The 14,929-nt window shown below is 52.9% G+C and overlaps 1 protein-coding gene across 1 annotated transcript in view; it reads left to right on the top strand.

Annotated features, from left to right (window-relative positions):
* UMODL1 (uromodulin like 1) overlaps window positions 1-14,688 on the top strand; it is a 57,295-nt gene extending 42,607 nt beyond the window's left edge. Inside the window, exons 16-22 of the mRNA XM_061192846.1 lie at window positions 325-462; window positions 2,131-2,450; window positions 6,581-6,726; window positions 7,226-7,462; window positions 7,739-7,898; window positions 9,740-9,824; window positions 14,507-14,688. Of these exons, the coding sequence (XP_061048829.1) occupies window positions 325-462; window positions 2,131-2,450; window positions 6,581-6,726; window positions 7,226-7,462; window positions 7,739-7,898; window positions 9,740-9,824; window positions 14,507-14,688 (1,268 nt within the window). The remainder of the gene's footprint in view (window positions 1-324; window positions 463-2,130; window positions 2,451-6,580; window positions 6,727-7,225; window positions 7,463-7,738; window positions 7,899-9,739; window positions 9,825-14,506) is intronic.
* The last annotated feature ends 241 nt before the right edge of the window (window positions 14,689-14,929 follow it).

Below are 14,929 nucleotides of genomic sequence, written 5' to 3'. Positions count from 1 at the left end.
GGTGGGGCCCGTTGGTCTCCTGGTCTCCAGGGAGCTGAGGGGATGTTGAGCTGCCTGCACCCTCCCCCGCTCCCATCCGCCCCCATCATCCTCCTTCCAGAACAGCCCCTGCAAACTTCCTGCCACCCGCCTCCCACCCCCATCCCCGGCAGAAAATCGGGGTACCGCCCTGTCTCCCAAACCCTGCAGAACTGGCCATCTTTGCTATCATTTGATAATTTTAACCTCGGTTCCCGAGATGCAGGCTGCCTGTAAACAGTGGGCAGAGCCGCGATGCTCAAGCCTCCTGTGGGGGTTTCCTGTCTTGCTTCCTAAATGCCACAGATTACGATGAGTGTGATAGCGGGGAGGACGACTGCGCCCCGGGCTCCTCCTGCCGCAACAGCCTGGGCTCCTTCACCTGCAGCTGCGAGGGAGGCACCCCCGACCTCCCCGTGGAATATTCTGGAAGACCCTGCGAAGGTAATAGTCTCAGGATCCCTTGTCCGGAATACGCTCAGATAGTCTGTTCTTTGAAGGACATTCATCCCCAAAGTGCATCTTTTCTAAACGAGATTGGCATGTTTTTATGTCTTGGGCAAGTTTCCGTGTGTGTGCACACGTGCAAGCATGCATACGTGCACACGTGCATGTGCGTACACATGTGTGCAGTGTCCGCAATGCATATGTGCACAATGCATTGTGTACACACGTGCAAAATGCATATGTGCACACGTGCATGTGCGCACACATGTGCAATGCATATGTGCACACACGTGTGTACCGTGCGTGTGTGTGCACACGTGTGCACGTGTGTGTGTGTGCACGTGCCTGTGCTGCCCCATCCTTCCACATCCCTCCAGCCTTCTGGGTGGTGCCTCATCTCCGAGTGCTTCTTCTGATGCCCTTGATGAGAAAATACACACATCAACTCAGGTGCGTCCTCTCAGATGCTAAAAGATGATCTTACAAAACATACAGCCTGTGTGACAAATGACACATGACATGGAAGCGTTTCTACTCAGCCCCACTGTCCACGCAGCACTTTTCCCATTAAATGGGGCCTTCGTGGATTCACTGTTGACCCTGAGTTGGCCCCTGCCATCCAGGGATCTGCGGTCAAGTAGAGGAGACAGATGTTTATAGGAGTGAACACAGTGTCTCAAGGAATATGGAATATGCTCTACTTGAGGCAGAAGCAGGCGGCCCCGAGGAGACTAAGTTGTTTCAGTCCCGTGAGTGTGGTCAGGGAAGGCTTCCTGGAAGAGGTGTCTTCGAGCTAGTCTTAAAGGATGGCTCAGACGGCAGCAGCAGAGGGGTCTGCGGTGGGGCAGGGTGTGGTGGGTGGGTGCAACAGTAAGAACAGAGCTGTTGAAGGCGGGCATGGTCCAGGCACGCAGCGTGGGCTGGCTGCAGCGTGGTGCCTACAGGAGATGGGTGGGAGAGAGGGGGAGCACCCCGCCCAGCGAGGCCGGGTGAGGCCAGTTGAGAAGGCTGTGAACGCCATGAGCAGGGGTTTGGGCTGCATCCTGGGGCTGGGGAGCCAGGTGAGCAGCACCTTGAGATGAGAGGGCAGGTGCCGGGGTAGCAGGCGGCAGAGCTGGGCTGTAGAGGAGGCTCAGGGAGGGCTGAGGTGTGTCCTGGGTCTGCCCTCCGAGGACGGTGGATGCTCTTATAGAGCCTCGTGCTCTTCTAGAGGTCGAAACCCAGCGTGCTTTAGGGAAGCAGGAAGCTGGAGTAGGAGCAAGGGACGCAAGGATCCAGAGAGTAAACTTCATTAACCCAGTTTAGAGATAAGACTCAGGGGCCCCCAGGGGTGATGGCTGATCCCAAGCCCATGGGTTCAGCACATGCCCAGTGTCAGCCTGGGAGAGTCTGGGAGGGCAGGGGACCCCTCAGTCCCCCAGCCACGGGGGCCACGGTGAACCAGGGCAGGCCCAGCTGCCTGGGCTGGCAGGAACATGCAACACGCATGTGTGTGACTCTGCTGGCACATGCGACCCCAGTGTGCGCTGCTGCAGGGTGCAGAGTGGTCCGTCTGCTGTCTGCCCCCTGCCCCGCCCCCACCCTGTGCCACCTCGCTGGCCAGGCTCACATGGCTGTCCCGAAGCACAGACCCACGGTATGCCTTTGTCTCCTCGTGCCTTGCAGGCGACTCTCCCGGCAACATATCCCAGACCCCCGGCCCAGAGCAGCCCCCTACCCCAGCAGGACCTGGGGCTGCCTCTGTGCAGGGTGCCCGCCCAGCCCCCCAGGGCCTGTCCCCGCGGCTGAACCTGACCGGGGCCGTCAGGGTGCTCTGTGAGATCGAGAAGGTGGCCATCGCCATCCAGAAGCGCTTCCTGAAGCAGGAGTCCATCCCTGAATCATCCCTGTACCTGGGACACCCGTCCTGCAATGTCAGCGACCACAACAGCACACATGTGATCCTGGTGGCCGCGTGGGGCGAGTGCGGAACCGTCGTGCAGAGTGTGAGGCCGGGCTCAGACCCACCATGGGGCGCGGGGAGGGGGCTCCGGGAGTCTGGATCTCGATCCGGGGAGGGTCCGCGTGTGGCCTGGGGGGCCGGGAAGACCTTGCACCCCGAGGCCTCCGACTCTAAGTGCAGGAGGACCCAGCCAAGGGTTAGAATAGGACTGAGCTCTCACCGGGAACCAGGCTGCACCCTGATGCAGGGATTCTGGTGGAAACTCAGGGTTTACAAAAGCCTCCCAGTGATTTTGATGCACAGGCGGGATGGAGAGCCAGTGGGGGAGGAGAAAGGGCAGGAAAGCCAGGAGCCTGTGTGTGAACGTGTGTGCCTGTGTACACGTGTGCACGCGTATGAAAACATGTTCGTGTGCATGTGCGTAGGCGAGCGTGTGTGCATGCGTGCACGTGTGCATGTGTATAAGAATGTGTCCGTGTGCATGTGTGTTGGCGAGCATGTGTGTGCGTGTGGGAGTGTGTTTGTGAAGAATGTGTGAACGGTTGTGTGTGCCCGTGCATTGGTGGGGATGCGGGGTGGCTGGAGAGCCGTGGCCCATCCAAAATCTCCTTACTTGAGGGCCTTTCCTCTATGGTGCAGTGCGGGGAGTGGGCTTGTCCTGGCCGGGAGGCATTCGCATCTCATGTGCAGAGAGGGGCTCCCATGCCTCCCCGAGTGCTGGGGTGACTCTGGGCTGGGGGTCCTAGGCCCATGTCAGCATCTCTGGTTTGCAGCGTCCAACACGCGGCGGGCTGATGGCTCCAGGTCCTGCGTCTTCAAATGCTGCCTCTAGGCCACAGTGACGGTCCTGCACCCCTCACCCCCCATCCTTCCCTCTCCCCACGCTTGGCCACTGCTTTCAAGGCCATGCCAGGCAGACGGGCAGCACCTTCCATGGGTTCAGCCAGCGCCGGGCACGGGGGGAGTGGAAACAGCATCGGGTGGTGTTGTCCCTGGAGAGACGTGAGGTCCTGGCACAGGAGGTGCCATCACCCAGTACAGCAAGGTGGGGCTGGGCTTCCTGGGCCCGGGGGGGTGGGAGGGGCCTTCTGGAAGGAGGCTGAAGTGGTCCCAAGGGGTGTATGGGGGGTGGACCACGACCCCAGGGGGCAAGTGCAGATAGCCGGATGAGGGAGGCCAGAAATGGGGGAGGATTTACAAGGTGGAGGGTGTCTGAGTGGCTCTGGCCAGTGGGACGGCTCGGCCCTGGGTGGGGCGGTGGCCCGAAGGGGAAGAGTCTCCTGTGGGAGGTGGGCTGGGGGACGGTCTCAGCAGGGGCCCGGCCATGGCACTGGGGGGAAGGTGGTCCTCAGGGATGCTGTGCTGCTCGGCTGGGCGGGGGTGGGGCTGAGGGTCTTCAGCTTTGCTTCCTAGCACAGGGGTGGAGAGGGAACCAGGTCTTGAGGACCCCAAGGACCTGCTGGCTGGGTGTCTAGCCCCCTCATCACCCCCAGGCCAGGTGTCGTCATCCACGTTTAACCAGTGGGACCTGGAGGCTCACCAAGGTCTATGGGGACGGTGGTCAAGGTCAAGATCTCCTGGCCTCCGAGGACCAGCCCTGCGGCCTCTGCGACTCTGCCTCTCCAGGGGCCTCGATGGCACGGGGTGGGCAAGGGACCCGCACCCTCAGAGGCTCTGGTTGGAGCCCTGGGTGAGCTTCCTCGTGGGGCAGGTGAGCCCAGGCTCTGGATGGGCTAGGTTTGCTGATGACCCCAGATCAAGGGCACAGGGAGGCGACATCGCGGGCTGAAAGGCTCAGAGTTGGCGTGGGCTTCAGTAGGAAGGGCCCTGGGGAGGGGAGGCAGGGGAGACACAGTGGGAGACTTCTCGCAGAAGAGACCCGGGGAGGGCAGGCAGGGGACACGGGGCACGGGGGCACAGGCAGCTCCAAGGTACCAGCCTGCCTGGAGGCCAGACCCGGGGCGAGGGCTGCCCAGGCAGCTGGAGGACCACGCGCACCTGTGGGCCCGGCTGGCCGCCCTCAGGCGTGATTCCACCTTCCCCTTGACGGGGGTGGGGTGGTCCTCAGACCCACACACAGGGCCGCTGGGTTGACGGACCAGCTGGGACGTTTCCAGTGACCACAGCCTTCATCAGTCCCCCTCCAACCCCTCCAGCCAGCACAACTGAAAAATAACCAGGGTTTGGCTTCTCTTTCTTAAAGATTCCTAAGACTCTCACCTGGAGATGGGCGCACGGAGAGGGGGCGAGCAGCCATGGTGGGAGGTGCGGAGTGCGGGGGGGCCGCAGCTTCTGGGCGACTTCAGTTCTGAGCCAGAGTCTGCACACAAGCTGGCGGGGGGCGGGCGCGGGTGTGGGCAGAGCTGCCGCTGTGGTTCACAGGTCCACGTGGTGCAGGACCTACAGACCTCAAGTGAAAGATGCTAGAAAATAAGACACTCCTGCCCGCAGTGCTCAGGTGCGATGGGCTGGCCAGGCTGCCCTCGGGGGAGTCAGCACCTCCTACACGGAGGCACAGACGCAAGGCTGCAGGCGTCTGCTCGCCCACTTGCTTGTTTTTCTGTGGTAGACAAACACCTGGTTTAGCAATTAAATTCAGTAAAATGCAGGGTCCTTTCAGAGCAGAGGGAAATTCATCTCTTATGAGTCATCCAGGCCCTGGAAACCACAGGAGCTCTTCTGTGTTTTGAAACTTGTCAAAAACTAAGGTTCCCCCTGGAGACTTAGTTATACAAATACAACAGATTATGTACGGTTAGCAGGTTCTTCCTCTTTTTTTGGGGGGAAGGGGGTTAAATTTTATTGACCTCCTTGTTTTTAAAAAAAGTTAAATTTAAGGTCTCATCTCTCAGTTTAATGTACTGTATGCATCAAACTATGTTTCATACTATCTATGTTTACGTTAAATTTAAGGTCTCACCTCTCAGTTTGATGTACCATATTCAGATGGTTTAGAGTATGACTAGGAAGAGAGAAGTTAGCCCGTGCCCCAAAGATTCACGAAGTACAGAATCATCTTCATAAATACGTGTAAAATTCTTGTGAAGACAGCAGGGGACTGTCCAGGTTTTCTGAGGCATTTTTCAAAGTGAGTCAAGGCACATAATGTCCACCACTGTGAGGACACATGTTCTAAACTTGGTGCCTCTAATACAGCCCAATCCGAGATGTGGCTTCATGGCTATTGTAAAACTAAATGTGCTGAATGAGGGTCTGCTTCTGAGCTGAAGAAACCACAGGACCTGTAAACATCATGCAGATAATTAAAAATATGAGATACGAACACAAGCACTTTATTTTAAAAAGCAAACAAAGAAGATAGCGTCAATTCAAATGTGTTTAAATGTTTCCATTTTGGATCGTTCAATTAAGAACCTATCCACCTTTGTTCCCAGAAGCTAATGCATCAGGAGTCTCTACCAAGGAAAATGAGTTCTAAAAATTATTATGACTTTCAATCATTCTAATTTCAGCATCTGTATAAAAACTTAGAGAGACTAATAATATCCAAGAGCTAAAGATTATTTTTTATAAAGTTTTTATTCCAGTTTTATTGAGATGTAATTGACATACAGACTGTATAAATTTCAGGTGTACAGCATGATGATTTGACTTACATACATCATGAAATGATTATTACAGTTTAAATGAACGTCTGTTGTCTCATATAGATACAAAATTAAAGAAATAGAAAAAAATTTTTTCCTTGGGGTGAGAACTCTGAGGATTTACCCTCTTCACCACTTTCATATATAAAGTGCAGCAGCGCTAATTATATTTATCATGTTGTACATGACATCCCTAGTACTTCTTAGTTGCAGACTTTAACCAATTTATTTTAACTCGATTTCTTTGGTGAGGGCTTGCTGTCTAATTTTCAGAAGTGTACTTGGGGATTATTTGGGGAAGAATCTAATCTATTGTTTGGGGTATCATCTGATCTAGTCTGTCTCTGGTTCTCTTTTAATGAAGAAAGCGGGTACAGGAAATAGGCTAAACCAGATGTCACGACGTTATGTTCTCTTTTGCAATTTATACTGGGAAAAAGTTGTCAAGGTTTTCATATTTGGGGGGATAAGCTTTAAACAACCCCTGCACCCAGAACTGTGGTCCGTAGCCATGTTGGGGGCCTGCTGGGGCCCGGGAGCTCACTCGTTTCCCGTCTGTGTTCAGAACATGACAAATACGGTGGTGAGGACCACGCTGAGGAACGACCTGTCCCCAGAGGGCATCATCCATCACCTGAAGATCCTGAGCCCCATCCACTGTGCCTTCCAGAATGACCTCCTGACGTCATCGGGCTACACCCCAGAGTGGGGGTGAGTGCAGAGGTCTCTCCCCAATTCCCTGCAGCTCACGTTCCTCCCAGCACCATCACTTGGGGGTTTCTTTAGGGTTTTACTCACTTGAGGACCCTTCTGAGAGACTGAACATACAATAGGCAGTGGCCAAGACTTGATTAATAACTGCCAGCTTCCCTAGATTTGTCCCCATTTCCAGTTTAGAACCAACCAGAGAAAGCCGGATCTGTTCCCTTAGCCAGTCACATAGGACGCCCCCATCAGGGCACGCCTGTCTCCCCCTTTCCCCTGTGAAGCTCACCCCTCCTCTGCCTGCCTTTGAGTCTCCACCAAACTCTAGTGACTGGGGCTGACCCCAGCTCTAGCCAGCTCAAAAAAAAATAGCCTTTCTTTGCTTGTTCTCATTTGGGTGGTCTTCTTTTAATTCCATCTTTCTTTGGAGTTGTATTTTGGGGAGAAATGGGAACAGGAGGGTCACAGAAGCAGAGCCCCCCCCTGCAAACGCTCCCTCTTGCAGGGTTTACACCGTCATCGAGGACCTCCATGGCGCTGGAAGTTTTGTCACTGAAATGCAGTTATTTATTGGAGACTCTCCTATTCCTCAAAATTATACCGTGTCTGCCAGTGATGACATCAAGATTGAAGTAGGGCTCTATAAACAGAAAAGCAACCTCACGGTGGTCCTGACCGAGTGCTGGGCAACGCCATCCAGCAATGCCAGGGACCCGGTCATGTTTGGCTTCATTAACAACAGGTAGGGGCTCAGGGGGCACTGGGCACCCACCCCCTCTGTGTAGCCTTCTTTGGACCCTCTGAATTTCCAGACACGCATGGATGCAGACCCGGGTTTTAGGTGGTGCCCTCAGGAGACCCTCCTCTTGGGAACTGGAGACCTAGCCATCCTTGCCTTCTTGGAGCCCAGGGGGGATGCTCCGTGTGCACTCAGGTGCACGGTAAGGAAACAAGGACACCTGGGAACAAGGACAGGAGGGCCAGTTTAGAACTAATGAGTCACTTTCTCTCTTCCCAGCTGCCCTATCCCCAATACACACACGAATGTGATTGAGAACGGGAACTCCAGCAAGGCCCAGTTTAAGCTGAAAATCTTTTCCTTCATCAACAACTCCGTAGTCTATCTGCACTGCAAACTCCGCATCTGCATGGAATCCCCTGGAACCACGTGCAAAATCGTAGGTGTTTTGCTGTTCTAAACCTCTGGACTCATCTTTTGTGTTATGAGGAGGGTTGCTCTGTGATCAGAAGCCCAGGGCCTGGGCATTTCTGGGGCCAGACTTCAGGGAGGAGGTGCTGGGCCCTGCAGACTTGGCCCTTAAAAGACATGCAATGAGGTTTTACTGGTGGGCAGTCCTGGGTGGAGTACCAGTGTCGCTGGGTGGCTAACTTGAGTCCTTCCTTAGACCATACCATTCCACTGGCCATCACGTCAGACCTTGCTTGTCATGGTGCTGTAATGCTTCTCCGCCAGGTGATCGAATGCATATTTAGGTGTAAAAATGTTATTTTAATTTGAAATGATTTTTAGCAAGTCGATGGCACACTGCTGAATCCTAGCCACTAGGTTATTTAATCAGGTTTTTGTTCTTTCCCGTTCAGCATTTATGCTGGGATTATGAATAACTTTACATTCTCATTTCCTCAGAACTTTGAATTTGAAATGTGCTTTGCACTTCTGGGTTGGAGAGTTATTCTTCATCCACAGACAAGTATGTGAAGTGACTGTCATGTGTCACCTGTGGCTGGGGAAGGCACGGAGGGCTCTGCTGGCCTTTGGTTCAGCAATTGCAGATTTCTCTCTCCTTTGGGGACACGTCTGTTCCTGTGCTCCTTACAAAACTTGGGCGGTTTTCCTGGGTGATCAGGGCCCAACATTAGTCAGAATGCACAGCAGAAGAAATGCAGTGTAGCCCTGACTTTGCTGTCGCTTTTTCTCAAACGGTAGGTCTTCTGGAACAACAGCAGGAAAGGAACACAGACTCCTGGTGCCTGCCCGCTGAGGGGCTCCGAGCCTGTATCAGCCCCTTAGAAACCCTAGGGTGTCAATGACCACGACAGCTTTGACAAGGAGCTTCCGGTTCTCAAATTCTCTACACTAGGAGCTTCACGTATTTCTTTCCAAGCTCCTCTAGGATGGGTGTTGTATTGGTTTCCTGGGGCTGCTGTAACGAAGTACCGCAGTCTGGGCAGCTTAAATAACATAAATCTATCCTCGCACAGTCTGGAGGCTGGGAGTCCGAGATCAAGGTGTCGTCGGCTGGGCCGTTCCTTGTGAGGCTGTGGGAGAATCTGTTCCAGGTCCAGCTCCCTGACGGATCGATGCCACCTTCTCCCTGTGTCTTCACATGTCTTCCCTTTGTGCATATCTGTGTCTGTGTTCAAATGTCCTCTTTTTACAGGAACACAGTCGTATTGGATTAGGGCCCACCCTAATGACCTCATCTTAACTTGATCATCTGCAAAGACCCTATTTCCAAATAAGGTCACGTCCACAGGTACTGAGGTTAGGACTGCAACATCTTTTGGGGGACACAATGCACCCCATAGCAGGTATATGGTAGACAGATTCTATCATGTCATTGAAACTTTTCATCAGGCAAAGGTGTTAAAAGGAGCAGGTGTCTGCCGCAGGCGGAGAACAAAGGGTGACTCTGAGACGATGCCCCCAGGGGCCAAGGGGCCAGAGCTAGAAACTGGAGACAGCACAGGGGTCTACATCTTGCTTCCTCCAACCCTCCTGCTGCCCAGCCCTCCCGCATCCAGTTGGGCACCCCGCCTGCACAGCCCTGAGGTCCAGTCCTCCCCCGTCCGACTGAACATCCCGTCTGGCACGGCCCCGAGGCCCAGGTGGTCCAGCCTCCCCCCTCCTCCTCCCCTGACTGAACTCATCCATCGTGACTTGACGATTCCAGCAGGAAAGAACATGTACGAATCAGAGTATCAACCCTGATAGTGGGTACATTTCTCATAAACATTGTTCAACTAATTTGTACTTCTTCTCCTTTTAAAATTACAGAACTGCGATGACTTTCGGTCGCTGAGAAATGGTGAGCCCTCTGCAACGCACCAGATGTCCTGGGGACCCCTGATTCGGTCCGAAGGTGAGTTGGTGACTTAGTTTAGACAACTAAACTTGGGTATTGATTCAGAAACTGCTAGCTGTCCCCAAATACCTGTTCCCTTCTCCTTCCATGGTAATAGAACCCCCAGTTTTTAGGGGACAGGGGGCTGCCAGGAATAAAAACTATAATTCCCAACCGACCTCACAGCAAGAGTGGCCATATGAGTGAGCTCTGGCTAACGATATGCAAAAGAGAGTGTCAAGTGACAACTTTTTAAGGGTGCCTGCCTTATAAACATCTGGTACCCACCCGGCTGCCTGACATTCAGGGGAGACGGCTGCAGCCAGCTGCCATCTAGGGCCATACGCACCATGGGAGCAGGAGCCGGGTGCCCCAGGACACCACAGAGCAAAGCTGCAGGGCCAGGCCTGGGCTCTGACCTCCAATTTTTATGCCAGAAAGAAATAAGCTTCCATTTTCTTTGTCGCTGCTATTTCGGGTTTTTCTCTTCCCTACAGCTAAACCTAATCCTAGTTGACTTTCCTTCTTTATTGTTTTTCTTCCTAATTTGTATGGCCCTCCTTGCCTCTCTATTTTCCCATACAGGAACTTCTGGGTTTTGGATGCAGGGTGTAAACCGGCATGGGTGTGCTAACCAGGGCTTGGGAAGGGAGGTCTTCTTGGCCAGTGATATTCAACTGCTGGTTCTCATCCAAAGGATTTTGGAAATTAAAAAAAAATCACAGGTCCCAGGCCATGCCCCAGGCCAACCAACTCAACGTCTCTGGAGCTGGATTCCAGGCCCTGGTGTTTGCACTGGTCCTCGGGCGATCGCTGGCCTGGGTCCTGGGACAATGTGCTTTTCCTACCCTCTTCATTGTCTTAAATGGCTGAGAACTGATTGATCTAATATAAAAGAGAATGTATGTGAATTGCATTCTTATTTATAGAAACAGAACTTCTATTTATTCATAGATATTACAGATAATGTCAAAACCAGAGTGGAAAAAAACACTGGGTTTGGAGTCAGGAGGCTTTTGTTTAAATATAGGCTCTCACACTTCTGAGCTGTGTGGTGTTAGAAATATTCCTGAGTCTTCTGCGTCCCATCCATCCATCCATCATTCCTCCATCCATCCACTCATCTACCCACTTATTCATTATCTCCTCTAACTACTGTATGTCAGGCACTGTGCTTTTTCTCTACATCATAGGAGTTATTACAACAGTCCTACATACCTGGCCAATAAGATTACAGTAAATAAAAATCCTCTGTGAGGCTAAAATTTGTGATGCTGGAGCTAGGTTGCCTGGAGACAAAACTTGGGTCTGACTTCGGACATGCTGCATTTGCCTCACTTCCCTCATCTGTAAAATGGGGACAACAATAATGACGATGGCAATTCCTAGTTCATACTGTGCCTTGTCCATAGAAGTTACTGGTAAGTGTTATTTATTGTCCTTCCTAACTGGTAGTGCACTTTACTAACACAACCATTGCAGAGAACACCAAACACAGTAAGGGTATAGACGGTCAAGCTCAATAACAAGGATTATAATTACTCATTTTGTTCATCATTCTTTCTCATTGTATTATTAGCTTTTTTGCTTCATAACTGTGTCATACAAATATACAGAAACATCACTTAGAAACATGGAATCTCTCAGCTGGCAGGCAGGTGATTACATTTTAATAGTGTGTAGTAACAGAAATACTGCTGGAGACACAGAGTGAAAAGAGGCTGGCAGACAAGTACCTCCAGGATTTTATCTCTGCCCCTCCCACTGGGCACCTGCACCCCGGCCCCTCCCACTGGGCACCCATGACCTGTCCCCTGCTATCACATCACTTCTACTCTGGGGAAGAATGAGAACACTGGGAGATCTCAGGGAACATGTCCAAGCTCACACAGCTGTCACCTGGACAAGCTGGGCCTCTCCCAGCAGTTCCAGGCTTTTCCTAACCCACCCACCCTTGGTCTCCAGGGGCTGCACTGGCTTCCTTTCCAGGGGTCAGTCCACCCCAGCCTTCACACCGCAGGTATTAGTTTTCTGGGGCTAGTGACACAGGAAACTAAGAACCACAAACTGGGTGGCTTAAAATAACAGAAAATACTCTCTCACAGTCTGGAGACCCAAGTCCAAGATCATGGGATGGGCAGGGCTGGTTCCTTCCAAAGTCCCTGAGGGAGAATCCGTTTTAGGCCTCTCTCCCAGCTTCTGGTGTTCTGCTCTGGCATCCTTGGCTTGTGGCTGCCTCCCTCCAGCCTCTGCCTCTGTATCACATGGCTTCTCCTGAAGGTCTCTGTCTTCTTACAAGGACACCAGTCATTGAATTAGGGGCCTCTTCTGCTTCAGTATAACTTAAGATGTCTGCAATGACCCTATTTCCAAATAAGGTCACATTCTCAGGCACTGGGGGTTAGGACTCAACATACATGTTTTGGAGGGATACACTTCAACACATAACACTGTGTGTTGACAATTTTAAGGCAGCATCCAACTGGTAATCGTTCCTGAATCTGTGCTACCAACAAATCATATATCGGCACTGTAATTTTTGCACTTAATTTTTGGAAATCATCCATGGCCATTTGCTTTATAGAGAACATTATTTCTCACTCACTAGAGTTTTTTGTGTGAAGAGGTAGAGAATGTTTGAGATTAATGTCCGTGGGATCCTGAAATGTCCCAGTGGGAAGGGTCTGGAACAATTATTGAGGCAGCTCAAAAGTGAGGAGCCTGGATGTCCCCAGAGAACAGCTGAGCTGGACCTCAGGCCTCTGGAAGGACCTGGACCCTCTGGAAGGGGCCTGGGTTATATGTACCTTGCTCCTGGGTTATTTGCGTGCTGGGAGGTCCTCCATCACTTTCCCTCACCGAGATGTGTCCCCTTCACAAGAGCAGCGATAGGTTAGTGTCTTTGCAAAAAGACTGATCATGTGCATCACCACCGTGATATCACAACAGCCCTGTGCGTGGTGCCGGCTGCTCTTGCTATCCTGGGGGAGGACCAGTGTCTTTTATTTAAGCATCTCGTCCATCATGGACTGACAGGTGGATACTATATTTAAGGAAATACCCCCACTGATAGCGCAGGTCACGTTGCGACACAGGCTCCCTCTCTATTTGTAAACATCTCTCCTGGACCAGTAACCGTTCCTGGACCATGGTAACCAGTGGACGGCACCGGCCTATGGACCCCACTCGGAGCAGCTCTGAGTCAGTGGCCAGTTAAGAGTGCTCAGCTGCCGGGAACAGAAACCCAGCTGGAGAGGCAGCGACCGAACAGGTTCGGTCGTCTCTGTAGCTGCCAGTCTGGGGCTGGGGCTGGGCTCCACGGGGCCAACAAAGGGGCCTCTTCTGCCTTTCTGCTCCAGCATCCTCAGGGCAGACAGCCCCCCTTGTGCTCACAAGTTGGTCCCCTACATGAGGCACAGGAGGAGGGGGAAGGGTCCACTGTAGCACCCACTGGAGGATGGATTTAAGATCCAGCCCTGAAGGAGTTGTCAGGAAGCTGGTGCCCCAGAGTTTGGAGGCCTCAGGTTCCTTGGGAGATTGCAGCTGCTCCAGCAACTGCCCCCAGTATCCCTATCCCAGTGTGGTCCTCCCTCTGGAGGAGGGGGTTGCCCGGTTCCAGCTGGCCCACCATCCAGGCAGTCAGGTGGGAGCCTCTTCTAGGCCATTGTTGGATCACTTTGGTGTCTGCACTCATCTGAGCCATAACTGGGAGACCTGGAGCAGCGGCCACTTCCGGAAACAGCCCCAGAAATGGAAAACGGGATCTCGAGTGTCCCTTATTGTCCAGGAATGCTTTCCTACCCAGACCTTTCTGATAAGCTCCTGTGGTAAAATTGAGATAAAATTCACCTTATATAAAGTTAACTGTTTTAAAATAAATAATTGGGCGGAATTTAGCACATTCACCACCCTTCTCTAGTTTCAAAACATGTTCATCACCCAAAGCAGCTCCGTGCCCACAGGAGGGAGTGACTCCCCAGCCCTTCCCCTGCCCCTGAAACTACCTAGGTTGGCTTCCTGTCTCTGGTTTCCCTAGAAACAAGGTCACACGACGACGTGTGGTCCTTGGAGACTGTTGCCTGTCACTCAGCACAATGGATGTTTTCATGGCTCATCCATGTCATAACCTGTGGCCGAATCTCATTCCTTTTACAGCCGAATATTATTCCACTGGGTGGATGGACCACATGTTGTTTATTCATTCATCCTTTGATGGATTTGGGGGCTGTTTCCCCGTTTCAGCTGTTCTGGATATGCTGCTATGAGGCCGCATGTATGAGTATTTACTGAGTCCCTGTTTTCAGCAATTTGGGGTCCAGGCTCTCCTGTGCTTTCTTGCCCCCGAGTCCGGGGAAGGCCGGCGTCCCGGTGCTGTGCAGGGTGTGGGCACAGCGTGTCTCTGTGCGGGGCACACTGAGCGCTCTGCCCCGACCTGGAGGGCCTGCGGCTCCCACGCGGCCTCCTCCTCTGGGCCAGTGATTATCCAGAACGTGGGCAGGCAGACCTGTCCTGGCTCCTGTGCTCTCCTGGGCTTGGGACGGGTACACGGGCACGCTGGAGGTCTGACGCGTGAGAACTTGCTCCATCGCAGGTTCGTCCCATCCCGAGCCCTCCATCCAGGGGCCATGCTGGGGCCCCGCTGGGACCAAGCCCAGCTGCTTTGGGCAGACCTCCCAGCTGTGCCTGTTTCATCCCTGCAGGAGAACCTCCAGCTGCAAAGCCGGGCCTGGGAGCCGGTTACCTGGTCCTCATCCTGGTGGCCGCCTTTGCCTTGGTGGCGGGTTCAGCTGCCCTTCTCATCATGCGCTACCAGAGAATGACCGGAAAATACAACTTCAAAACCCAGTCCGACAACTTCAGCTACCAGGTGTTCCACGAATAAGGCACCCGGCTGCCTGCAGGTGGGTGAGGAGCGAGGTCCGTCTCGTCTGATGCACCAGTCCTGCCTTTGCCACCGAGGGTGCCTGCACAGCGCGTCCCGCGGGGTTTGGCAAAGGGTAGATTTGTGGGTCTCGTGCCTGTGATACTGTGATTTATAATCAGAAATATATAGTTGGTCTTCACCCACTGCTCCTGGCACACAGCTCCTGAAACCCTTGGAATTTCCTAAGTGCTGAGGGCGG

The sequence above is a fragment of the Eubalaena glacialis genome, chromosome 6 (genome assembly GCF_028564815.1).
Source record: "Eubalaena glacialis isolate mEubGla1 chromosome 6, mEubGla1.1.hap2.+ XY, whole genome shotgun sequence".
NCBI classification, from domain to species: Eukaryota; Metazoa; Chordata; class Mammalia; order Artiodactyla; family Balaenidae; genus Eubalaena; species Eubalaena glacialis.
The sequence above is the reverse complement of the archived record's forward strand: the minus strand, read 5'-3'. Positions and strand labels throughout refer to the sequence as shown.